Here is a 25,781-nt window from a genome sequence, read left to right as displayed (position 1 = left end):
GGATGCAGGGGGTTGAGGTGGAGGATGGTTGGTTGCGGTGAGAAAAAAAGAATAATTCTGACACCACGAATAAGCATTCTAGCCATAGATATCAAAGTCACTGCCCAGCATCCAGAGGTGGTTGAATCATGTCCAGATGTGTTACTTGAGCAGCACAGTGATGCACCCAGCAGAGCTACTGGTTCATCTCCTGCAACCTGGGTTCAATCCTGACTTCCGGTGCTATCTGTGTGGAACTTGCACATACTCTCCAGGTACTCCAATTTCCTCCAAAGACATCCCAAAGACATGAGGGCCGGAAGGTCAATTAGCTGCTGTCAATGGCCATTGGTGTAGATGGGTGGCAAAACTGATGCGAATAATAGCTGATACTGCAGACCCCCAATAGCTAGCAGGACACTGAGAAACAGATATGCAGGCAGATTGAGGAAAGGTGTAAAAACGACAGGGTTGATGAAGTGGGTGACCTCAACTTCCCTAATATAGACTGGGACCTCCTTAGTGCAAGAGGTTTAGATGGTGCAGAATTTGTTAGGTGCATCCAGGAGAGTTTCTTAAATCAATATCTAGATAGTCCAACAAGAGGAGGGGCCGTACTGGACCTGGTGTTGGGTAATGAACCTGGCCAGTGACTGACGTTTCAGCGAGAGAACAATTAGGGAACAGTGACCAGAATTAAGGAGTTTTAAGACAGATATAGATAAAGATAAGTTTGGACCTTGCAGGAGAGTATTAAATTGGAACAGGGCAAATTATGAGAGTATTAGGCAGGAATGAGGGAGAGTTGATTGGGAACAGCTGTTTTTCAGCAAGTCCACATGTGACACATGGAGGGTGTTTAAAGACAGAGTACAGGACGGGTATGTTCCAGTAAGGAAGGAAGGACAAGGATGGCAAGGTAAGGGAACCTTGGATGATGATGAGAGAGGTGGTGAATTTAGTCAAGAAGAAAAAGAAAGCGTGTGTAAGGTTTAGGAAGCTAAAATCAAACAGAGCCCTTGAGGATTATAAAGAAGCTGGAAAAGAACTCGAGAAGGGAATTAGGAAGGCCAGGAGGGGGCATGAAAAGTCCTTGACAAGTAGGATTAAAGAGAATCCTAAGGCATTCTGTACATACATCAAGAGCAAGAGGATAACTAGGGAGAGGGTAGGACCACTCAAGGATAAAGGAGGGGACATGTGCTTGGAGGTAGAGGATGTGGGAGAGATCCTAAGTGAGTACTCTGCATCACTATTTACCAATGAGAAGGACGTGGAGGATAGTGAGATCAGTGTGGAGCGTGGGCAATTTGAGATAAAGGAGGAGGTAATGTTGGAACATTAAAGTGGATAATTCCCCAGTTTATTGAGAAGAGCAAGAGATGAGATTGCTGGGGCCTTGACCAATATCTTAATGTCCTCTCTAGCCACAGGCGAGGTCCTGGAGGACTGGCGAGTAGCTAATGTTGTTCCATTTTCCAAAAAGGGAAATAGGGATAATCCTGAAATCTATAGACCGCTGAGTCTCACATCAGTTACTGGAGAGGATTCTTAAGGGTAGGATTTATGAGCATTTGGAAAACCATGGCCTAATTAGGGACAGTCAGCATGACTTTCTGCAGGGCAAGTCGTGCCTTGCTAACTTGATTCAGTTTTTCGTGGAGGTGGCAAGGGTGATTCATGAAGGTAGAGCTGTGGAGGTTGCCCACATGGATTTTAGTAAGGCATTTGACAAGGTCTTTTATACTCTATTACTGCTTTTCCAGGCATCAAGTCATCTAGTTGATTGCCTTGGACAGCTGGATAAGATATGCTAACAGGTAATTAAAGCTTTGACCTGACTTTTTTTTAATATCTATTAAGTGAAATTACAAGGCGAACTGCAGGATGAATATTAATATTCGTGCACTGGATAGTAACAGTCAATGGAATATATTGGTGGGTTATTTTATGTCATCATATTATGGTCACTTAAGGTCATCTCAAATTATGTGGAATAGAGTATGGATTTTATGCTGGTGTTTGGCCTTTGCTTAAAAAGGTAAGCATACCAAGTTACATACTTGCAAAACAAAAACATGCCTAACTTCTGATGTCCAGAAAGATCTTGGGGTCCAAGTCCTTAGCTCCCCAAAAGTGGCTGCACAGGTTGATAGGGTGGTAAAGGAGGCATATGGTATGATTGTCTTTATTAGCCAAGGCACTGAGTTCAAGAGTTGAGAAGTTATGTTGCAGCTTTATAAAACTCTGGTTAGGACACATCCTGATTATTGTATTCAATTCTGGTTGCCCCATTATAGGAAGGATGCAGAGGCTTTGGAGAAAAAGTTTATCAGGATGCTGCCTGGATTAAAGGACATATGCTATAAGATGTTGGGCAAACTAGGGTCATTTTCTCTGAAGCAGCAGAGACTGAGGGGAGAACTGATAGAAGTTTACATAATTATAAGAGGCATAGATAGAGTAGACGGCCTGTATCTTTCTCTCCAGGGTTGAAATGTCGAATACTAGAGGGCATGCATTTAAGGTGAGGGGAGAAAGTTCAAAGGAGAAGTGCGGGGCAAGTCTTTTTACACAGACTGGTGGGTGCCTAGAATGCACTGCCAGGGGTGGTAGTGGAGGCAAATACGATAGTGGTGTTTAAGAGGCTCTTAGATAGCCACATGTATATGCAAAGAATGGAAGGATATGGACCATGTGTAGACAGAAGGTATTAATTTAATTAGGTATCATTAGCTTAATTAGTTCGGCACAATATCGTGGGCCAAAGGGCCTGTTCCTGTGCTGTACTGTTCTATTCTATGTTCCATCTGCATTTTGTGCATTTGCAGCTATTCTCACTGGGTTTTCAGTACAAGTACTATTATTTTTTCAACAAAAATTGAACGAGTTTTGTTCTGTGAAACAATAATGTAACATTTTCCTTAAAAGTGTACCTTGTCATTACCTAGCATTCCCATCCTTGTTATTCTAAGCTAACAACACGATGAACCACAGCTCAGCCTTGGGAAATGTACTCTTCTCCACCTTGTGAAATTCAGTTTCCCACATCAGACATGTTTATCATGTGGTGCCTATTTATTGTCAATCTTGAGGTGGTTTATATTGTAGATTACCATGGTTGCATCATAGCCCATCCATCACTAACAAACAGGCAACTTTTTTTAAAAAATTATTTTTGGGACGTGGACTTCACATGCAAAACCAACAATTATTACCGTTTCCAACTACCCATGAAAAAAATGCACCTTCTTGAACCACTACAGTCCTTCTGGTGAAGGTACTCCTAGAGTGTTCTTGGAGAGGAAGATCCGGGATTTAGACCTAACAACAATGAAGGGTGATACATTTAGAAGTCAGGGTGGTGCAGGACTTACTAGAGAACCTGTGGTGAGTGGCATTGCCCTTGTCCTCCTTGATGGTAAAGTCTGTGGGTTTGGGAAATTCCATCAGAGTAGATGGTACACACTGCAGCCACGGTGCACTACAGGGTGGGGGGGGGGCATCAATGTTCACCTGGAATGGTGTCAAGCTTCTTCACAATTGTTGGCACTGCATATCTCCAGTCAAGAAGCGTGTAGACCATTTTGTGTTTTATAAATGGTAAAGAGGTCTTGGGATATCAGGTGGTCCCTTAGATCTGTTGCTGTCGTCATGGTATTACATCATGGTTTAGTCAAGTTTCTGGACAATGATGGACACCAGGCTTTTAATGATGGGATACAACGCAACTGAATGTCAAGGTAATGAGATTTTACATTATTGAAGGTGATCAGTGAATGGCGCTTTTGTAGGTCACTATAAATATTGGTAGAGCTGGATAAAGAGGGTGAATGTCAAAGGTAGCAAGCATTGGTTTAAAAAAAAGAGATAGTTTCTGGTAGCTATAGAGAACTGAAAGTAGGAGAAGTTACGTTGCAGTCAAGAAAGTATGGGGGGGGGAGGGGAGGGAGGCAGATTTTTAAAAAGTCACATAGATTAGGACTGGCTGTTTGAGGTCAAATTCACATCTTTTGAGTCTTTGAAATGCCAATTGATTAGAGCATGTTGCTGGGAGAATGAAAGTAAAGGGTGGCAAGATTCAGGAACCTTGAACAAATTTACAAGATAATCGTAAGTTTAGTCTGGAAGAAAAGAAGAGCATCAGAGGCCGAGGGGCAACCTGACAGAAGTATATAAAGCTATAAGGGGAATAGATCAGGTAGGTAGTCAGAGTCTATTTCCAAGGGTGGAAATGTCAAATACTGGAGGGGATATGTTTAAGATAGAGGGGGAAAGTTTGAAGGAGATTTGTGAGAAAAGCTTGTTTTTAGAAGCTGGTAGATGACTGGAACGTACTACCAGGGGACATGTTAGAAGCAGATAGGAGGCATCTGGATAGACACAGGAACAGGCAGGGGACATGTTGAGCCAAAGGTGCTGTTCCTGTGCTGTACCATTCTATGTTAAAGTAATTACAAGGTCAAAGAGATGACACAAAATAGCACTGGTAAAGCATTTTCTATGTATATTAAGTACAAAAAGGTAAACAGGAATAGAACTCATTAGAGACTAAAGTGGCAATTTATTTTTGGAGCCAGAGGATGCAAGTGAAGTTTCAACTGAACACTTCTCATCTGTATTTAGTTGCAGATTCAGGGGATTGGGGGGTGGGGAGCGGTGTTGGGGTGGGAGACTGTGGAATTCTTGTGCAAATTACTTGTTGGAAAGTAAGTATTATTTGGCCACACAGAAATGCCAGATGACTGGCAGGTACCTTTATTCAAGAAGAACAGCAAGGGTAAGTCAGGTAATTACACGCCATCGAGTCCAACATCAGCGACAGGATTTTGCAAATTATTGGAAAAATTCTGAGGGATAGAATTAATCTGCTTTTGTAGACACAGGGAGTAATCAAGGAAAGTCAGTATGGTTTTGTTGGATGGCAATTCTGTCCCACTAATTTGAATTTTTCAAAGACATAACTGTGTTGATGAGTGTAGCGCAGTTGATGTAGTATGAACTTTAGTTAGGCCTTTGACAACATCCCATATGAGAGACTGGTCCAAAAAGGTAAGAGCCCATAGGATCCAGGGCCATTTGGCAAACTGAATCCAAAATTACTTGGGTAATAGGAAGTGATGGTTAAGGGTTGTTTTTACGATTGGAATCCTATGACAAGTGGTATGCCACAGATCATTAATGGGACCTTTTCCATTTTAGATATTAACAGTTTGAATGTGAATAATGGCGGTATGATTGGAAAGTTCACAGAAGACACAAAAATTGGTGGTGACATTGACAATGAGGAGGATAGTCTTTATTTTCTTATGCTATAGAATGAGGTTATTCAACCCACACATGTAGAGATGGGACAATTGTGCAGATGAACATGTGGCTCAGGAGGTGGTGCAGAAGAGAAGTCTCTAGATTCTTAGGACATGGGGAATGGTTCTGCAGAAAATGGGGCCTGCACTGACCAGACAACTGCACAAAGCCGACAATAATGGGTAGAGTTTCCAGTGCTTTTGGAAAGGGTAGGCAGTGAGAATGGGAAGCCGAGCATTGATTCAGAAAGGGAGAAAGCAGAACTGGAAATTGAAAGCAGAAAATGAGCAAGAACATTTGGAAGACACAGAAACAGGAGGCTAGAAAAAAGGCAAAAAAATGTGGCTGTGCTTACTGGTGTACCTAAATTCAAGTGAAGTAACCAAGGCCCTCTACACAAAGAATGTGATAGTATTAGAAAGGGTGCAGAAGAGATTCACCAGGATGTTGCCTAGAATGGAGGGGTATGGTTACAATATAGTTCTCTAGGAGTCTGTTGGTGGCGCTCGATGGACTAAGTCATAACTTGGCTTTGGTCCAAGTACTTTTCAATCTATTATTCACCACTCTTTAATAAGTCTTTTACAATACTGGCACAAGTTTAATCTTGATTTTTAACTGCTAAAATGAACACCAGATCTAAAGCATCAGCTAATGGTAAAGGTAATGGAGACCAACCTACTTTGGAAGCTATTTCTAATCTGGATAGAAAGTTTAACCGGAGCTTTGCCAAATTGAAGTCCATTTTACAGGACTTTGAAGAAAAACAAAATACTCTTATCCAGGAGACTGCCAAACAAAGGCAACTAATTGCTGAACTCGACCAAGCTGGTAGAGAGAGAGATGCCAAACTTCATTCACTTGAAAAAGCTTTAATTACGACCAAGCAAAACCTGGAAAAGCAACAGAGGATCATCAACCTGGAAGGATGAAGCAGGAGGAAAAATTTAAGAATCATCAACTTTCCAGAAGACACTGAGACTGGTTTAAATCTGTTCAAGAGGCTGAGCAGTTTCTTTTGAACTAGCTTTTAATTTTAAAAGCTAAGAAATGCGGAAGAGATAGTGTTTTTCCTTTGTTTTACTACTTACTCACTTTATTATCTAATTAATTTTTAGATTTAAACCTTTTTTCTTTTAATATTTTTAATGATTTGTTTTTATTATAATTAAGAATTTAACCAAATGACTGATCGTTTGCTTTCTTTCTGAAATAATTATCAAACTGTATTCTTTAAATGTTGACTGTTAATGCCCTTTGGCTCTGTTTTAATTCCATAACTTTGTTGTTATTTCGCTCTCTCTGTTTGGGTTGGTTTATATATTTGTTAATTTGGACTACCACCACCAATAGAATTGGGGTTAATTCAATTAGAGGGTAGCTTTCTGGCTGTACATTGGCCAGTTTTCGGGCTGTTGGGGGAGGGGGGTGGGGCTGTTTCCAGGTTTTTTCCTCCTGGGCTAAACTACAAATTTTCCTAAATTGTCATCATATCAGTTCCTCTTTGAACTTTTTTTCTTCTTCCTGTTGGTAAAATCAGTATATACCAAGATTAACCCTTTACATACCATATGTTAACGGCTTAAACAATGTTAACGGCTTAAACAATTTGCTTCAGCGCAAGAAGATCTTTAAAGTTTTTCACAGATTAAATGCTCAGATCATTTTCGTTCAGGAGACTCACACCAGGAAGAAAGATAATCAACGTTTTTTTTAGATTTTGGAGGGGGTCAACAGTTCCATTCAAATTCACAAGCGAAGGTGAAAGGAGTTTCTATTTTTATAGACTCCTCAATTTCGTTTGTCCATCATGAGACAATATCTGACCCAAATGGTAGACTTTTATTAATTACTGGACTACTTCATAATAAAAAAGTTGTTATGGTTAATGTTTATGCACCCAATGTAGATAACTCTGAATTTTTTAAACATTTGTTTGCATTATTTCCTAATTTAAATGAATACACTGTGATTATGGGTGGAGATTTTAACTGCTGTCTAAACCCTTCGATAGATATATCTGTGTCAAATCCTGCACTTCCAAACAAATCCGCTGTCTTTATTAATTCCTTCTTAGTTGAATCCTGAATTTTAGATGTTTGGAGATTTCTACACCCATATGATAAAGAATTTTCATTCTTTTCTGTCTACCATAATTACTCGAGGATTATTTTTTTATTGATGCTAGACTAGCTCCACTTACTATGGACTGTAAATACGATGCAATTGCCATTTCTGATCATGCACCATTGAGATTATCAATTAAATTACCAGATGTATCCTTTGATATCAGACAATGGCGATTTAACCCTTCTCTTTTACAAGACTTAGATTTCGTCCAATTTATTAGAGAACAGATTTTATTTTTCTTTTTAAACTATTTTTACTGAAGAAATCTCCAGTGGGATAATATGGGATACTTTTAAAGCATATATCCATGGTCAAATTATTTCATATTCTGCTGGATTGAAAAAACAAACTAATAACAAAATACGTATATTGGCTGACAAGATTAAAGAAATCAATAAAATATATTCTGTTACTCCTAATCTGGAGCTTTTTAAAAAGAGAACAGAACTCCAACTACAACATAGTTTATTATTAACATCTTCAATTGAAAATCTACTACTTAAAAACAGAAGTCCATTTTATATACATGGTGACAAATCTGGCAAATTATTGGCCAACCAATTGAAAGCTACTATATCTAAACGTCAGATTAATAAAATTCGTAAACCAGATGGTACCTACATGATAGATCAGGTTCAAATTAACAAATCCTTTCAAGAATTTTGTTCTTCTTTATACCAATCAGAATCCCGAGGATCCTACATTAGTACATGAATTTTTAAGAGATCTGAAGATTCCCCAACTAGCTTTAAATGAACGCTCTACATTAGATGCTCCCATTTTCAATGAACTCGGGTAAAGCACCCAGCCCTGACGGATATACAGCTGAATTTTTTAAATCCTTTTCTGATATTCTTGTTCCCTGGTTAGCCAAAATTTTTAAAGATGCCCTATCAGTGGGTAAACTACCACAATCTTTCTATGAGGCAACTATTTTTCTCTAATATTGATTGGCACCTCCTTAGTGTAAAGGGGATAGATGGGGCAGAGTTTGTTTGATGTGCACAAGAAGGAAACCTGACACAGTATGTGGACAGGTTAACTCAAGGAGAGGCCATACTTGACCTGGTACTAGGCAATGAGCCTGATCAGGTTTCAGATCTCTCGGTGGGAGAACATTTTGGAGACAGCAATCAAGGAGTTCTTTACCATAGCCTTGGAGAGGGATAGCAGCAGACGATATGGGAAATTCTTTAACTGGGGGAGGGGAAATTATGATGCTATTAGGCCGGAACTTGGGAGTGTAAATTGGGAACAAATGTTCTTGGGAAAGTGCACAGCGGAAATGTGGAGGTTGTTTAAGGAATACTTGCATGGGGCTCTGGATAAGTTTGTCCCATTGAGGCAGAGTAAGGATAGTAGAGTGAAGGAACTATGGTTGACACGAGATGTCAAATATCTTGTCAAGAGAAAGAAAGAAGCTTACTTAAGGTTGAGAAGGCATGGATCAAACAGGGCTCTGGAAAGTTAAAAGGTAGCCAGGAAGGAGCTTAAGAATGGACTTAGGAGAGCTAGGAGGAGGGCATGAGAAGTCCTTGGCGAGTAGGATCAAGGATAAGTCCAAGGCGTTCTACACATATGTGAAGAATAAGAGGATGACTAGAGTGAGGGTAGGACCAATCAGGGATAAAAGGGGAAACATGTGCCTGGAGTCGAAAGAGGTAGGGGAGGTACCTAATGAATACCTTGCTTCGACATTCACCAGAGAAAGAGACCTTGATGTTTGAGGATGGCATACAACAGACTGATATGCTAGGGCATGTCAATGTGAGGAACGAGGATGTGCTGGAACTATTGAAAAACATTAGGATAGATAAGTCACCAGGGCCAGATGGGATATATCCAAGGTTTTTATGGGAAGCTAGGGAATGCTGTGCCTTTGGTGACAATCTTTGTGTCCTCACTGGCCACAGGAGTAGTGCCAGATGATTGGAGGGTGGCAAATGTTGTTCCTTTGTTTAAGAAAGGAAGTAGGGATAACCCAGGGAATTACAGACAGGTGAGTCTTACTTCAGTGGTGGGCAACTTACTGAAGATTCTTAGAGACAGGATTTATGGGCATTTAGAAAAGCATAGGCTAATTAGGGACGGTCAGCATGGCTTTGTGAGGAGCAGGTCATGCCTCATGAGCCTGATTGAAGCCTTTGAGGATGTGACAAAGCACATTGACAAAAGTAGAGCAGTGGATGTGGTGTACATGGATTTTAGTAAGGCATTTGATAAAGTTCCTCATGGAAGGCTCATTCAGAAAGTCAGGAAACAAGGGATCGAGGGAAACTTGGCTGTGTGAATTCAGAATTGGCTCGCCCATAGAAGACGAAGGGTGGGTGGTAGATGGAGCGTGTTCTCCCTGGAGGTCGGTGACCAGTGGTGTTCCGCAGGGATCTGTTCTGGGACCCCTGCTCTTTGTGATTTTTATAAATGACTTGAATAAATATAGAACAGTACAGCACAATACAGGCCCTTTGGCCCACAATGTTGTGCCGACCTTTAAACCTCACCTAAAACTATCTAACCCCTTCCTCCCACATATCCCTCTATTTTAAATTCCTCCATATTCTGATCTAGTAATCTCTTGAATTTGACTAATGTACCTGCCTCCACCACCACCCCAGGCAGCGCATTCCATGCACCAACCACTCTCTGGGTTAAAAACCTTCCTCTGATATCTCCCTTGAACTTCCCCCCCATTACTTTAAAGCTATGTCCTCTTGCACTGAGCATTGGTGCCCTGGGAAAGAGGTGCTGGCTGTCCACTCTATCTATTCCTCTTAATATTTTGTACACCTCTATCATGTCTCCTCTCATCCTCCAAAGAGTAAAGCCCTAGCTCCCTTAGTCTCTCCTCAAAATGCATACTCTCCAAACCAGGCAGCACCCTGGTAATTCTCCTCTGCACCTTTTCCAACGCTTCCACATCCTTCTTATAATGAGGCGACCAGAACTGGACACAGTACTCCAAGTGCGGTCTAACCAGAGTTTTCTAGAGCTGCATCATTACCTCATGGCTCTTAAACTCGATCCCTCGACTTAAGAAAGTTAACACCCCATAAGCTTTCTTAACTACCCTATCCACCTGTGAGGCAACTTTCAGGGATCTGTGGATATGGACCCCTAGATCCCTCTGCTCCTCCACACTACCAAGAATCTTGCCATTAGCTTTGTACTCTGCCCTGGAGTTTGTCCTTCCAAAGTGTACCACATCACACTTTTCCGGAATGAACTCCATCTGCCACTTCTCAGCCCAGCTCTGCATCCTATCAATATCCCTCTGCAATCTTCGATAATCCTCCACACTATCCACAACACCACCAACCTTTGTGTCATCTGCAAACTTGCCAACCCACCTTTCTACCCCCTCATCCAAGTCATTAATAAAAAGCACAGGTCCCATAACTGATCCTTGGGGGACACCGCTAGTCACAGCCCTCCAATCTGAATGCACTCCCTCCACCACAACCCTCTGCTTTCTACAGGCAAGCCAATTCTGAATCCACATGACCAAGCTTCCCTGAATCCCATGCCCTCTGACCTTCTGAAGAAGCCTACCATGTGGAACCTTGTCAAATGCCTTACTAAAATCCATGTAGACCACATCTACTGCACTACCCTCATCAATCTGCCTGGTCACCTCCTCAAAGAACCCTATCAGGCTTGTGAGATGTGATCTGCCCTTCACAAAGCCATGCTGGCTGTCCCTGATCAGACCATGATTCTCTAAATGCCCATAGATCCTATCTCTAAGAATCCTTTCTAACAGCTTGCCCACCACAGACGTAAGGCTCAGTGGTCTATAATTCCCGGGACTATCCCCACTACCTTTTTCAAATAAGGGGACAACATTTGCCACCCTCCAATCCTCCGGTACCATTCCTGTGGACAACGAGGACTCAAAGATCCTCCCTCGCCTCGCGGAGCAGCCTATAGAATATTCCGTCAGGCCCTGGGGACTTATCAGTCCTAATATTTTCTAACAGCTCCAGCACATCCTCTCTCTTGATATCAAGATGCTGTAGAAAATTAACCTTACCAATACTGTCCTCTGCGTCATCAAGGCCCCTCTCCTTAGTGAATACTGAAGAGAAATATTCATTGAGGACCTCACCCATTTCCACAGCTTCCAGGCACATCTTCCCACCTTTATCCCTGATTGGTCCTACATTTACTCCCATCATCCATCTTCTCTTCACATAAGTGAAAATTGCCTTGGTGTTTTCCTTAACTCTACTCGCCAAGGCCTTTTCATGTCCCCTTCTTGCTCTCCTCAGCCCCTTCTTAAGTTCCTTCCTTGTGAATCTATATACCTCAAGAGCCCTAACTGATCCTTGCTGCCTACACCTTATGTATGCTGCCTTCTTCCTCCTAACTAGATGTTCTACCTCTCTTGTCAACCATGGTTCCTTCACCCTGCCATTCTTTCTCTGCCTCACCAGGACAAATTTATCCCTAACATCCTGCAAGAGATCCCTGAACAACGACCACATCTCCATAGTACATTTCCCTTCAATAATGTCATCCCAATTCACACTCTCAAGTTCTAGCCTTATAGCCTCATAATTTGCCCTTCCCCAATTAAATATTTTCCTGTCCTCTTTGCTCCTATCCTTGTCCATGACAATGTTAAATGTTAGGGAGCGGTGGTTACTGTCCCCCAAATGCTCACCCACTGAGACAGCTGTCACCTGACCCGGTTCATTACCTAATACTAGATCTAATATGGCATTCCCTCTAGTCGGCCTGTCAACATACTGTGACAGGAATCCGTCCTGGTCACACTTAACCTCTGAGGTTGAGGATGTGGAAGGGTGGGTTAGTAAGTTTGCTGATGATACAAAGGTTGGTGGTATTGTGGATAGTGTAGAAGGTCGCTGTAGATTACAACAGAATATTGATAGAATGCAGAGCTGGGCTGAGAAGTGGCAGATGGCATTCAATCCGGATAAGTGCAAAGTGATACACTTCGGGAGATCGAATTCTAAGGCAGAATACAAGGTTAATGGCAGGACTCTTAGTACTGTGGAGGAACAGAGGGATCTGGGGTCCACGTCCATAGATCCCTCAAGGTTGCCACGCAGGTCGATAGGGTTGATAAGAAGGCATGGAGTGTTGGCCTTCATTAGTCGGGGTATTGAGTTCAAGAGCCACGAGGTGATGTTGCAGCTCTAGAGAACTCTGGTTAGACCACACTTGGAGTATTCTGTTCAGTTCTGGTCACCTCATTATAGAAAGGACGTGGAAGCTTTAGAAAGGGTGCAGAGGAGATTTACCAGGATGTTGCCTGAATTGGAGAGCACGTCTTATGAAGATAGGTTGAGTGAGCTCTTTGGAGTACTCTTTGGAGAGAAGGAGGATGAGAGGTGACTTGATAGACATGTACAAGATGATAAGAGGCATAGATCAAGTGGACAGTCAGAGACTTTTTCCCAGTGCCAACAGAGTTGCTGCCTCACAATGCTAGTGATCCAGGTTCAATCCTGACCTCCGGCACTGTCTATGTGGGGTTTGCACGTTTTCCCTGTAACCATGTGGGTTTCTCCCAGGCGTTCGAGTTTCCACCCACATCGCAGAGCATGTGGGTGGGTAGGTTCGTTGGTTAACTGGCTGCTGTAAGTTGCCCCTAGTGTGTTGGCAAGTGGTGAAATCTGGGGAGAAAAAAATACAAGGAAAATTAGTGGGCAATGGGATTGTTCTTTGAGTTGGCATGGACTTAAATGGGACAAATGGCCTCCTAGGTGGTAACAAAATATGAAAGAGTATACATAAAAGGCATGTGGGAGAAAGGAACAGAGGGATATGTTGATAAGATGAAATGACATATAGCGACAGGATGCTTGTGTGGAGTATGAACACTGACACAGCCCCTCATAGGGCTGGTTCCAGAGGATTGGAGGACAGCTAATATTATGTCATTCTTCAAAACGAAGGGGCCCTGGACCCTCAAGTCTGCCCCTACCATTCAATATATCCTTAGTTGATCTGCCCCGGCCTCAAAACCCTTTCTGTGCCAGTTCCCCATAGCTCTTAATTCTGATTTTTCAGCATATCTAATCTACCTGAAATATCCCTCAGTGATCTAGCCTCCACAATTCTCCAGGGCAAAGAATCCCAGAGATTCACCACCCTCTGCGAGAAGAGCAAAGGATCATTAAAACAGACTGCAGAATAAAGTGTTATAGTAACAGAGAAAGTGCAGTGCAGACAGACAATAAGGTGCAAGGTCATAATGAGGGAGATTGTGAGGTCAAGAGTCCACCTTAACATACTAGGGAACCATTCAATAGTCTTATAACAGTGGGATAGAAGCTCGCCTTGAACCTGGTGGTGCATGCTTTCAGGCTTTTGTACTTTCTGCCTGATGGGAGGGGGGAGAATTGGAATTGGTTTATTACTGCCCCAGATACTGAGGTACAGTTAAAAACTTGTCTTGCATACTGTTCATACAAATGAATTCATTACACAGTGCACTGAGGTAGTAAAACAACACAGAATGCAGAGTAAAGTGCCACAGCTACATAGAAAGTGCAGTGCAGGTAGACAGTAAGGTGCAAGGTTAAAGCGAGGTAGATTGCGAGGTCAAGAGTCCATCTTAACGTAGTAGGGAACCAATCAATAGTTTTATAACAGCAGGATAGAAGCTGTTCTTGAGCTTGGTGGTACGTGCTTTCAGGATTTTGATTCTTCTGCCTGATGTGAGAGGGGAGAAGAGAGAATGTCCCAGATGGGTGGGGTCTTTGATTAGGCTGGCTGCTTTCCCAAGGCAGCGAGAAGTATAGACAAAATCCATGGTGGGGAGGCTTGTTTCCTTAATGAGCTGAGCTGCGTCTACAATTCTCTGCAGTTTCTTGCAGTCCCGGGCAGAGCAGTTGCCACACCAAGCCATGATATATCCAGACAGGTTGTCTGGGAGGCTGGAGTTAATGTGTGCCATGACCAGCCCCTCAAAGCACTTCATGATGGTGAATGTCAGAGCCCTCAATGCACTGTTATAATGAGGTGAATGTCAGAGCCCTCAATGCACTGTTATAATGAGTTGATCTGTATGAACTGTGTGCAAGAAAAATTTTTCACTGTATCTCAGTACATGTGACAATAATAAACTAAGTTCATTACAGGTCAATTAGTTTAATTTCAGAGGGGGGCAAAATTGTAGGAAGCAATTCTGGAATCTTTGAAATTCTCCACCTAATAGCACTAGGGTGGCTCAGTTGCTGAGTACATTTAAGAAAGCGATCCTTAGACTTTTGGATATCAGAGGAATCAAGGGACATAAGTTAGTGCACTTAAGTGACACTGAGGCAATAGATCAGCCACACCCTTACTGAATTTGGAAGCAAGCATTAGGAGTGGATGTCCCACTGTTGCTGCTATTTCTTATGTTTTTATTTCCCTTAGCAGCAGGGTTAGAAACAAGACAGCATAACTGCTAGATCAATTAGAGAGGAAATGAGGGGAATTTTTCACCCAGAGGAATCTGGAAATCTCTGCCCGAATGGGTGCTGAAGACAAACTCTTCTCACATTTAAAATGTGGTTGGATGTACCAGTCACCTATTCCTTGACCTAGCCATCCCCTGCTTATTGTATTTCACTCCGGATACAACTTCAACATCAAAGTATGTGTTACTGAATTATGACAGCAGAACAACACTCAGGTCTGTCACTGTCAGGCTACCTGTGTTGTTCCAGCTCCTGAACTTTATACTGAGTAGAAGACAAATCTGCATGATTTTGTTCAACTTGAGGTGGCTATTGAACACATGGTCTCAATTCCAAAACAGCTTCCCACTCCAGGATGAGACAAAAGGTGTTCAAACTTCATCTCCACTCCAGAAGCAAGACCACATGGACCTCAGTCAGAAGATGCCCTATGCAGTTGAAGCTTACATGTGCACATGCCGAGCTCCAACACATCATCAATTCCTTCACTGAAGCATACGAGAATGGTTCTCACTGGGAGTACCCACAAGATCAAGATCCTTCACCATCCTTCGATAATCAAGGTGCAAAAAGAGAACATGGGAAGGAATGCACATTGATCATATCTCAAGAACCACCTCTCAGCAAAGGAAGACAAAAGTAGACAATATCTACCACTGGCTCCAACACATCAGCAAACTGCTTGCAGAAAAACATGTTCAAAAACTGAGATTTCAAACGCACCAAGCTCATGGTCCACAAAGCAGCAGTGACATAGGAAGCTTATAGTAGGAAAGTCAAAGCACTGAATAGATACCACCAACATTGCCTCCGCAAAATCCTTAATTCACTGGTAGGACAGGTGACCCAACATCGACATCTCCAGCATCAAAGCTCTGATCACAGTCAACAACCTTCAGTGGACGAGCCATGCAAATCATATGTCCAGCATCAGACTCCAGCAATAGGCACCCTTTGGAGTTTTGGACTTCTATCACAACAAGCACTTTACTCATGGTTGTTAATTCTTTTTTACTTCCCCCACAGGAAGCATTGAGAACATTCTCACCATCTCATGGAAATCCCTGGCCCAAGTGTGCTCAAACTGGCAGAGAAACATCTCAGAAGGTACCTGCAGCTTGTGTCACTCTGGAGGGAGTAGGGGAGACCAAGAACAATCAGTGATAGAAACATTTCAAAGAGCTTACCAACATCTCTTCTCAAGCTCCACCTGTGGTAGAGTCTGAAGATACCATAGCAACCCCACGTCAACTAGAAGTTAGGCATTACTGGCAACAAGTCTGGTTAAAAGGAGATATCCAGCTTCTCCTTCAATGCATCCATACCATTTACCTCAAGTGGGAGTAAATTCCATAGAATCCTGCTTTGGAATGTCGTATGCTTTCAAGACCAGCTGCAGCAAAGGCAACTGCAAAGTAAAGCTTTTACTAACCTGTCCCAATTTTGTACAAGCTCCTTAATCTTAGGAGGCAACTGCTTCACTACGTATATTCTCATACGTTTCACCCTTGTCAGTGATAAAATGATGCAGCAGTTCAGAAGATTAAGCTAGGCTGTGCTCAATATTATTTGGTACATGCTTTTATCAATTTTTCTGGCTCACTGAAAACTGTTGCTAAATTAAATACCAATTAGATCCCAAATATCAGAAGATGGGCCATTAATTCCCTACTGAAAATGCACTGATAGAGATAATTTAACCTTGATGTGTAGAGCTGATAGGAGTGCAGCTTTTCTAGGAACTGTAGGAGTGTTAAGGATGAAGCAGGAGTAATTTGAGAAGAATTTGTACTGTCAAACATCTTCAACCATTTTACACTATTGATCTCTCCCTCAAAATGATTGCACACCCCTCATCCACTGTCCCGCATCAAACTGTGGCCCTGAGCAAGTCAGTGAAGTTTATTGTCTTAAGCACGACCTGTTCCCCTATCCTGTGGCCCTGAACAAGCCACCAGTTGTCATGCTGTATGGAGTTATCTAAAGTTATCCTGCTTTACACCTCTCTAAACAAACAAGACCTGGAAATTGCACATGGTATACTGTAACACTGATAACCCTCGAGTTTCCCCAACACTCTGGAAAGGTACTTGCACAAGAATTTTAAAGTCATTTCAAATGCAAATCTGTCATCCCCGACCTGGCATCAGTTCCAGATACCTTATTTTCCTTCGTAAACTGTGTGGAGCATTAAGGAAAACACGTAACAGACGTTTAGTCGCACCAAGACCAAAACAAGTCATTGATACCACATGCGATAGCCATACAGCACACCACCATCTCTGGGCTTCTTAAGCTTTGGTCATTCTAAGACTAACACATTGGTTTTCAGAGCAAGCTAGACTAAGCAAGTATTATTAGGGGTTTAATTACTTTGCTCTCCTGACAATCCTGTGCATCGTCACTTTTCTAGTACACATTTCTAATAACCAAAAATTGTCCATTTTTCTACACACTTCTTGAATGCTTTATCAGTAAGAGTACTTAATCAAAATAATAGAGAAAGGAAACAAAGAAACCATATGATCCAGGATCAAACATTTTTAAAAAATTTTTTTTAATTTTAAATTAAAATTAATATTTTATTTACAGTGTGGTAACAGGCCCTTCCGGCCCAAAGAGTCCGTGCCGCCCATTTTTTAAACCCAAATTAACCTACCCGTACGTCTTTGGAATGTGGAATCTAAGGAAGAGGCTCATGGAAAACAATACTTGCTTCACCATTTAATAGATCATGGCTGGTCCTGTTCATCAGTTGCCTTTTCTGGCCTGATCACCATAATACAAAATTCTATTGCTCTCACCCAACTGTACCTAATGACCAAGCAACCACAGCCCCAGGTAGAGAATTCTAAAGAGCTACAACCCTCTGCATAAATAAATTTCTCCTCAGTACTGTACAAAAGGACTTTGATTATTTCAATGATCTTTGTCGTGGTCACAAATATGACAACTGGACAAAATGGGGGTAATATTTCATTAATAAGAAAACTTACATTCTTATTTGAAATTAAATACATGTTCAAAGTTGCAGAATTAAGATGATGCACATTGCCATTAGGTATGCCAGTTTCAATTCAAACAAGGTCATAAAATACATAAAATAAAAATAAATTACTTTTGATTTGATTTACTTTTTACATTTAAATACATTTCGGTAGACATTTGTACTCATTCAGTTCTGGAGCATGGAGGTTTAGGGACACTTTGGATTATTAACCTAAACTAGGAGTGCAGGACAGCAAATACTGAATCAACTGTTGATTTACTATTTAAACTCTACCAAAGTAAATGAGTAAGCAATTTAGGCAGTGTGACAAAAAAAGCTGCCTATTCACTACTGCCCAAGACAAAGTCCAATGTGGATACTAACGTTTACTGTAAGGATTCAGGGATTCCTCTCACTCTGACAAGGCATACTTCAGGCTTTGCCAAATATAATTTAGAGCCAACATAAAGAATGAAATCCATCTGTACATGATGGGAACTGGTTCATTTTTCAAACCCACATTAGGTCGGATCTTCACAGCTCAGAGTGTTTAAATAGTAACTAGTACATAGTGTTTCATGCCATCAGTTCAAAACATTAACCCACTGCACCATCTAGAGGTTTAATTTTGCTTTTAATTTTTAATTTCTGTTTTTTTAAAAAGCACACCCATAAGAACATGCAAGTTCATTTCACGTGGGACAGGGTTAGAAGGTTATTCCACAAATCAACAGCCCATCAACTAAAAACCGCCAAGTGGTCATACCTATCAACATCTATTCCCCCAGTGAACATGCAAATGTTATTCCAAACTTCAGTTGTAAATTTGGCCATTTAAAAGAAAGTGTCATGAGAGAGGTGTAGTAATACAAGAAGTCTTCAGAGAACTTCTCACCCCTTTAGCAATTTTTGGTCAAGGATGGGCAGGGAAAACAAACAAAAATAAACAGGAGATTGCTGGTACAGACATGCCAGTAAAGAACCCAGTGTCAAAACTACAAAGTGGACAGAATAAAGTATCAAAGATACTTTAAATAGCCAAGAAGTTTAGATATAATAAATGGAAAAGATTATTAGAAAAGCATAAAATGAGCTGTCAAATGACGGGCATGCAAGAGAGAACAAGTTACCAAAATAATGGGATTGATGAAATTGTTCTGAAAGTCAGCAGAGACTCAAATAGGTCAATAGTGTCCTTCTCCATCATAAGGTAATATGAAAAATATGAAAAGTGCATTTGTTGATAAGGTAGAGATACAGGTTTTAATAACCAAGGATTAGGAAGAATCCTAAACAAATGTAGTTGCCTTCAGAAACAGGTTGCCATTCAATGCCTACTACATGATGGCAAGCAAGCTGTCATCCTAACCAATAACCCAATCCCAGTGCCAACAGGGGTCAAGCATGACTGTATCACTCCACCTACCTTCCCCTCCATCCTCTAGCAAGTTTCCACTGAGAACAGAGTTAATCTACAAGATGAACCTGCCCAATCTTCACCAACTTAACTCCACAACAAAGATTACCAGCATCAGTCATCGAACAGCAATACAGAGATGATATCTGCACATGCACACAGAGGCTGAGCTCCAAGTCCTTATTAACATCATAGAAGCCTATAAGACGAGCCATACACCAAACACTTGGCAGACAATGGTCTTCCACCAACCTGCCTTTGGCACACAGTACTGCCCTGACAATCAGGATGCACAACAAGACTTTCGGAAATGTGGATGGATGATGAAATTCACCACAACCTCCAGTGGGCTTTCAGCTGACTGAGGGGAAAAAACATTCAAAGACCAAGCCTCACCTCAGCACTAAGTTTATGGTCCACTAAGCAGCATCGATCTCACCTACCTGTACACTTCAGAAACATGAACAACCTATAGCAGACACATCAAAGCTTTAGAGAGGTACCACCAATGCTGCCTCCACAAAATCCTTCAAATCTATTAGTATTAGTAAGCAAACTGACAACACTGTCATTTCCCAGGCCAATACTCAACTAGCCTGGGAAATGATTCAACTTGAAGGATGTTTACAGTAACCTCAAAAAAAATGTAACCTCTGGCTGACAGTTGCTCTAAATGGAAATGGACCACCTGGGAAGGCGCCAAACACCTTTGTCTCTATGGCAGGAGCACACAGCAGCTGTATGTTATTCCTATGCTAGGCACCCACCCCATCAAACGCCCCCTGCCCCACTTGTGGCAGATTCTGCAAAAATCAGACTCTTCAGCCACCTCAGAACCCAAAGAATTGGAAACAGGACATCCTTGACCCTTAGGGATTGCCCAAGTAGCTGACTTTCAATATTAGTCTTCAAAAAAGAATCGGGTAAATATTTAAGAAGAAAAATATTGCAGGGAGAAAAGGGAGAGAATCAGAGCACGGGGCAAATGGATCACTCTTCAAAAGAGCCAGTGTAGATTTGGTTGTCCAAATGGCCTTCTTTTATGTTACGTTATTCCATAATTCTATTTTATTTTGTGCAAGTGCAATATTCTTTAAATACTCAAGACTACTTAATATCATTTAAATATTAATTGAAATCCAGATGGTACACAATTTATTCATAGGTAGCTTTGAAGTTATTTTTATATGAACACCACTTTGAGCTCCTATATAAACCATTCCATATAACCAATATGACACAGCTTTTTGCCAGAAATACACTGCATTGTTATCATTAGTTATCTTTGAATCTTCTACAGTAATAAGCAAACATTTTCACATCTATAAAAAACAATATACATTAATGTACAAGTTCAAAAAATGTAATCAGGCTGCAAAGCGCTTGTTTTACAACTAATAGTTGTAAAGCTGCACAGATGATTAAAACACAAACACTAAAATACAAAAAAGACATTGAAACAAAGGAGGACATGTAATAGAAAGCTTGATCAGTAAGGTGGGTTTTAAGGGAGATACTAAAGGAGAAGGGTGCAGTAGAGAGCTGAGGGTTAAAAGGAGAGAATTCTAGACCACTGGGCCCAGGGGATTGAAGGCCATCAATACTCATTTTGTGAAGGAAAATGGGGGATACACAAAATGGTACAATAAGGGGATCCTTAACATGCTTTTATTTTTTGCTATTTTAATTCACTTACCACTGATGGTGCATTTACTACTGACAAATTATAACCGTATAAAAATGATGAACCAAAAGCTCCAATCAGTGATGCAGTCAGAAGATGGCATGTCAAACCCTAGAAAGGAAAGAGATCTTGTTTGAACAATTCTTACCATTCTTTTTTAAATCAGTTGCTTGAGATTTTTTGATTTGAAACAGCTTTTCTTGGTTAATATTACATTTGGTATTTAGTGACTTCTTTAAAATTCATTTTCAGGGTGAGCATTATTGGCATTTATTATCAGTCCCTAATTACCCCTGGGGTAAGCTGCCACCTTAAACTGCTGCAGTCCTGATGAACGTACTCCCACCATGCTATTGGGTTGAAGTTTCAGGATTTAAGAACTTTTATTTCCTCCCCCCACCACCCCGTCTTTTTCTGTACCCGATTTAACTATATGATACAGCCATTCTATTCTCCCTCCTCTTATTTTCTCAGTTCTTAAGTCTAAGGAAATGAACAGGTTATTCTATTCTTCACCTGTCCTGCCACTTTCAATGACTTTTGCACCCATTTTCCCAGGTTCTTCTGTTCCTGCACCCTTTTTAAAACAGTACTATTTGTGCTATATTGTCTCCTCATTCTTCCCACCAAATTGTATCACCTCACATTTCTCATTAAATTTCATTGCCACATATCTGTCCACTCCAGCAGCCTGTTTACATCCTGCTATATGCCCTCTTCACGATAATGCCAAGTTTTGTGTCATTTGCAGATTTAGAAATTATTGCTTGCACCCGAGTCCACACAAACACTATCTATAAATTCACCAATGACACCACTGTTATTGGCAGAATCGCAGATGGTGATGAGGAGCCGTACAGAAGTGAGATAGATCGACTGGTTGAATGGTGTCACAACAACCTTACACTCAATGTCAGCAAGACCAAGGAATTAATTGTGGATTTCAGGAAGGGAAGTCAGGAGAACACACACCAGTCTTCATTGAGGGATCAGTGGTGGAAAGGGTGAGCACTTCAAGTTCCTGGGCATCAACATCTCAGAGGATCTATCTTGGGCCTAATCTAGCTTGATGCAATCACGAAGAAGGCACGCCAGCAACTCTACTTCATTAGGAGTTTGAGGAGATTTGGTACATCACTAAAGACTCTTGCAAATTTCTACAGATGTACAGTGGAGAGCGTTCTAACTGGTTGCTTCGCCGCCTGGCATTGAGGTTCCAACGTACAGGAGCAAAAGAGGCTGCAGAGGGTTGTAGACTCAGCCAGCTCCATCACGGGCACAACCCTCCCCACCATCGAGGACATCTTCAAGAGGTGGTGCCTCAAAAAGGCGGCATCCATCATTAAGCATTCTCATCATCCGGAACATGCCCTCTTCATGTTACTACCATCGGGGAAGAGGTACAGGAGCCTGAAGATCCACACTTAACATTTCAGGAACAGCTTCTTCCCCTCCGCCATCAGATTTCTGAACGGTCCATGAACACTACCTCTTTTGCACTATTTATTTTTGTAACTTGTAGTAATTTTTATGTCTTCTACTGTACTGCTGCCACAAAACAACAAATTTCACGACATGTGTCAATGATAATAAACCTGATTTTGATTCATATAGATCAAAAAAAAAAGCAATAACCCCAAAACTGATCCCTGGGGAATGCCACTATTCACATTCTTCCAGTCCAAAATAATATTCACCATAACCCTCTGCTTCTTGGCCAACTTCAGAATGATGTCATCAATGTCCCTTTTATGCCAAGTGTTTTAACTTTGCTGATAATTCTGCAGTATTATCAAAAGCTTTGTAAGTACATGTACACCCAATTAACAACATTTCCCTCATCAACTCTGCTGAGGGGGAAAAAGAAATTCCGTGCCTCTCAGTTTTGAATACCTGAATAAGTGCCACCCTCAGCTTTCTTAATGGCAAGAAAAACAAACCCAGCCTATCCGATCTCTCATCATAGCCCAAACACTCCATCCCAGGAGACATCCCAGTGATGACGTCCTGATGCAGGGTCTCGACCTGAAGCATCAGCAATTCCTTTCTCCTCCACCAATGCTGCTCAATCCATCAAATTCCCCCAGTTTGTTTTTGCTTAACATCCCAGTGAATCTCCTCTCCATCCTTCCCAGTGCAATCATGTCCTTCCTGTTGTGTGGCAACCAGGACTGCACATACTAATGCAACCGTGGCCTCAGCAATGATTTACTTACCATAACTGCCCTGTTCTTATATTCTGGGCACCAGCTAATGCAGTATTAGTATCCCATATACCTTCTTAACCACCTTATGTACACCCAGCTCCCACTGTTCCTTGATAATTCCTCTCATTCGCTGCATAGGCCCTAGCCTTCTTAATTCTCCTAAAGTATATTACCCTCACAGTTTTCAGGATTAAATTCCAGCTGCCACCCAATTCCTGAGGAGCAGTAATACTGCAGGGAGAGATCCACTGGTGAGCGAGCACAAATACCCTTTCCTCATGCATGAATTCAGTCTTTACACACACTACCCTCATGGTTCCAGATTATGAGCCAATGCTTAGCAGGGAGAGGTATCCTCCTCCTCCACTGTTACATAGTGACAAACCTGTGCTCACCGGTACAGTACTTCAGATCATACAGTAACAGGCCTACACCCACCAGTCCTGAACACCATAATTACATAGTAGTGAACTTGTGTGTTAGAAACAAAGAAACAAGAACAGCTGCAGGCCATTTGGACTTTGGACCTGCACTACCAATACAATCATAGCTGGTTCTCTCAGTAACATATTCCTGCTCTCTTCCCATATCCCTTGATGCCTTTTTGCATCTAGAAATCTATCTACTTCTTAACTATATTTTACAACTTTGCCTCCACAGCCTTCAATAGAAGACATTCTAAAGATTCAACACCGTTTGCTTAAAGAAGTTTCTCCTCAGTTCAGTCCCAATTTAATGTTCTTTATCCAAAGACAGTGAACCTTGGCTCTGGCCTTCCTAAGGCACCAGTATCCATCCCCCATCAGTGTTTTCCAGTAACAGGCCTATACCCCACAGTGCTGTAGCCCAGTGTTAGACAGTAACAGGCCTGTACTCAGTATTTTACAGAGGCAGATCTGTACCAGTATTATGCCCGTTATCCACTTCTCCAATCATTTGGATAAGTTCAGCTATAGTAACAACAGAGGCAGAGATAGGGTCAATGGAATCCTTTTCCTTGGGTGGGGGAGTCTAAATCTAGAGGGCATTGGTTTAAGGCAAGAGCGGAGGTGGGGGCGACCCGTCTATTCTTGTGATGAGGCCTTCCATTGCAGGACATCTGAGATGTTCTCTTACTTCAGAAAACAGGATTTCCCCCCACTGCTATTGATGGTGCCCTCACCCGCATTTCTTCTATTTCCCGCACTTCTGCCCTCACCCCACCAGCCCTAGGCAGAACAGGGATGGGGTTCCCCAGTCATCACCTACCACCCAATCAGCCTATGCATCCCACCTATTCTTCGCAACTTCCACCACTTACAACAGTACCCCACCACCAGGCACATCTTCCCCTCCCCACTTTCCACAGGGATTACTCTCTCCATGACTCCCTCATTCGCTCATCCCTCCCCATTGATCCCCCTCCCTCCCCAGGCAATTGCCCCTGTAACCACACAAAGTGTTGTGCCTGTCCCTACACCTCCTCCCTCATCACCATCCAGGGCCCTAAACAGTCTTTGCAGGTGAGCCAGACCTTCACATGTGAATCCATTGCTGTTATTTATTGCATCCAGTGCAGCCCCCTCTACATCAGTGAGACTGGATGGGGATTGTGGGACCCCTTTGTCGGGCAGCTCCAGCCGGGCCGCCATGCCAGCTGGGATCTCCTGGTGGCCAGCCATTTCAATTCCACTTCACATTTCCACACCGACATGTCTGTCCACAGCCTTCTCCACTGCCAGATCACAGCCACATGAAAATTCGAGGAACAACACCTCATCTTCCACCTGGGCAGTCTCCAACCTGGCAGCCTGAACATCAAATTCTCAATCGTCCGGTATCCGCTTCCCCTCTGTCCCTCTTCCTCCTTTTTCTTTTTTCTCTCTCATCCTGATCTAACTGGCCCCCATCATCCTTGTCTTTCCCCTCCCCACCCTCTCCCTCTGCCCATCATCCACACACTCCTCCCTCTGGTTCCCATTATCACCTCCCTCCTTTATTCCTTTCTCCACCATCCTCTCCTATCATATTCCATCATCTTCAGCCCTTTGTCACTTCCACCTATCACCTCCCAGCTTCTGGCATCATTCCCGCCCTCATCTGCCTATCACCCCCCTCACCTGGAACCACCTATCACCTGCCAGCTCTTGCTCCACCCCTTCCCTCCACCTTTTTATACTGGCTATTTCCCCCTTTCTTTCCAGTCCAGATGAAGGGTCTCGACCTGAAACATCAACAGTCTATTTCCCTCTATAGATGATGCCAGAACCACTGATTTCCTCCAGCGCTTTTTGTGTTGCTCCAGATTCCAGCATCTGCAGTCTCTTGTGTCTTCATGGTCTATTAGACAGCACTGATCCCTGCCCTTGACGTGGACTATCTACAGCAGACACTCAAAGCACTAGACAAATACCACTACTGTTGTCTCTGCAATATAGTCCAAACCCATTGACAGGATAAGCAAACCAATGTCAGAATCCTCTCACAGGCCAACATCCCTAGCATTGAAGCTGTAATTATATTCAAGTCAAATGAGCAGGCCATGTCATTCATGTGTCTGACCCCAGATTCCCAAAACATTCTGTTCCAAGCTAGATCAAGATATTACCAAGTGGACAGTGAATTGTTTCTTAAGTCTCCTTATGCAAGTACA

General features: G+C 42.1%; 1 protein-coding gene across 10 annotated transcripts in view; it reads right to left on the bottom strand.

Annotated features, from left to right (window-relative positions):
• slc2a9l2 (solute carrier family 2 member 9, like 2) overlaps positions 1 to 25,781 on the bottom strand; it is a 294,396-nt gene that overhangs the window by 229,079 nt on the left and 39,536 nt on the right. For all 10 annotated transcript variants that reach the window (XM_052008890.1, XM_052008908.1, XM_052008881.1 and 7 more), the window contains one exon: positions 20,955 to 21,053. In XM_052008890.1, the coding sequence (XP_051864850.1) occupies positions 20,955 to 21,053 (99 nt within the window). The remainder of the gene's footprint in view (positions 1 to 20,954; positions 21,054 to 25,781) is intronic.

The sequence above is a fragment of the Pristis pectinata genome, chromosome 2 (genome assembly GCF_009764475.1).
Source record: "Pristis pectinata isolate sPriPec2 chromosome 2, sPriPec2.1.pri, whole genome shotgun sequence".
In the NCBI taxonomy this organism is placed as follows: Eukaryota; Metazoa; Chordata; class Chondrichthyes; order Rhinopristiformes; family Pristidae; genus Pristis; species Pristis pectinata.
The sequence above is the reverse complement of the archived record's forward strand: the minus strand, read 5'-3'. Positions and strand labels throughout refer to the sequence as shown.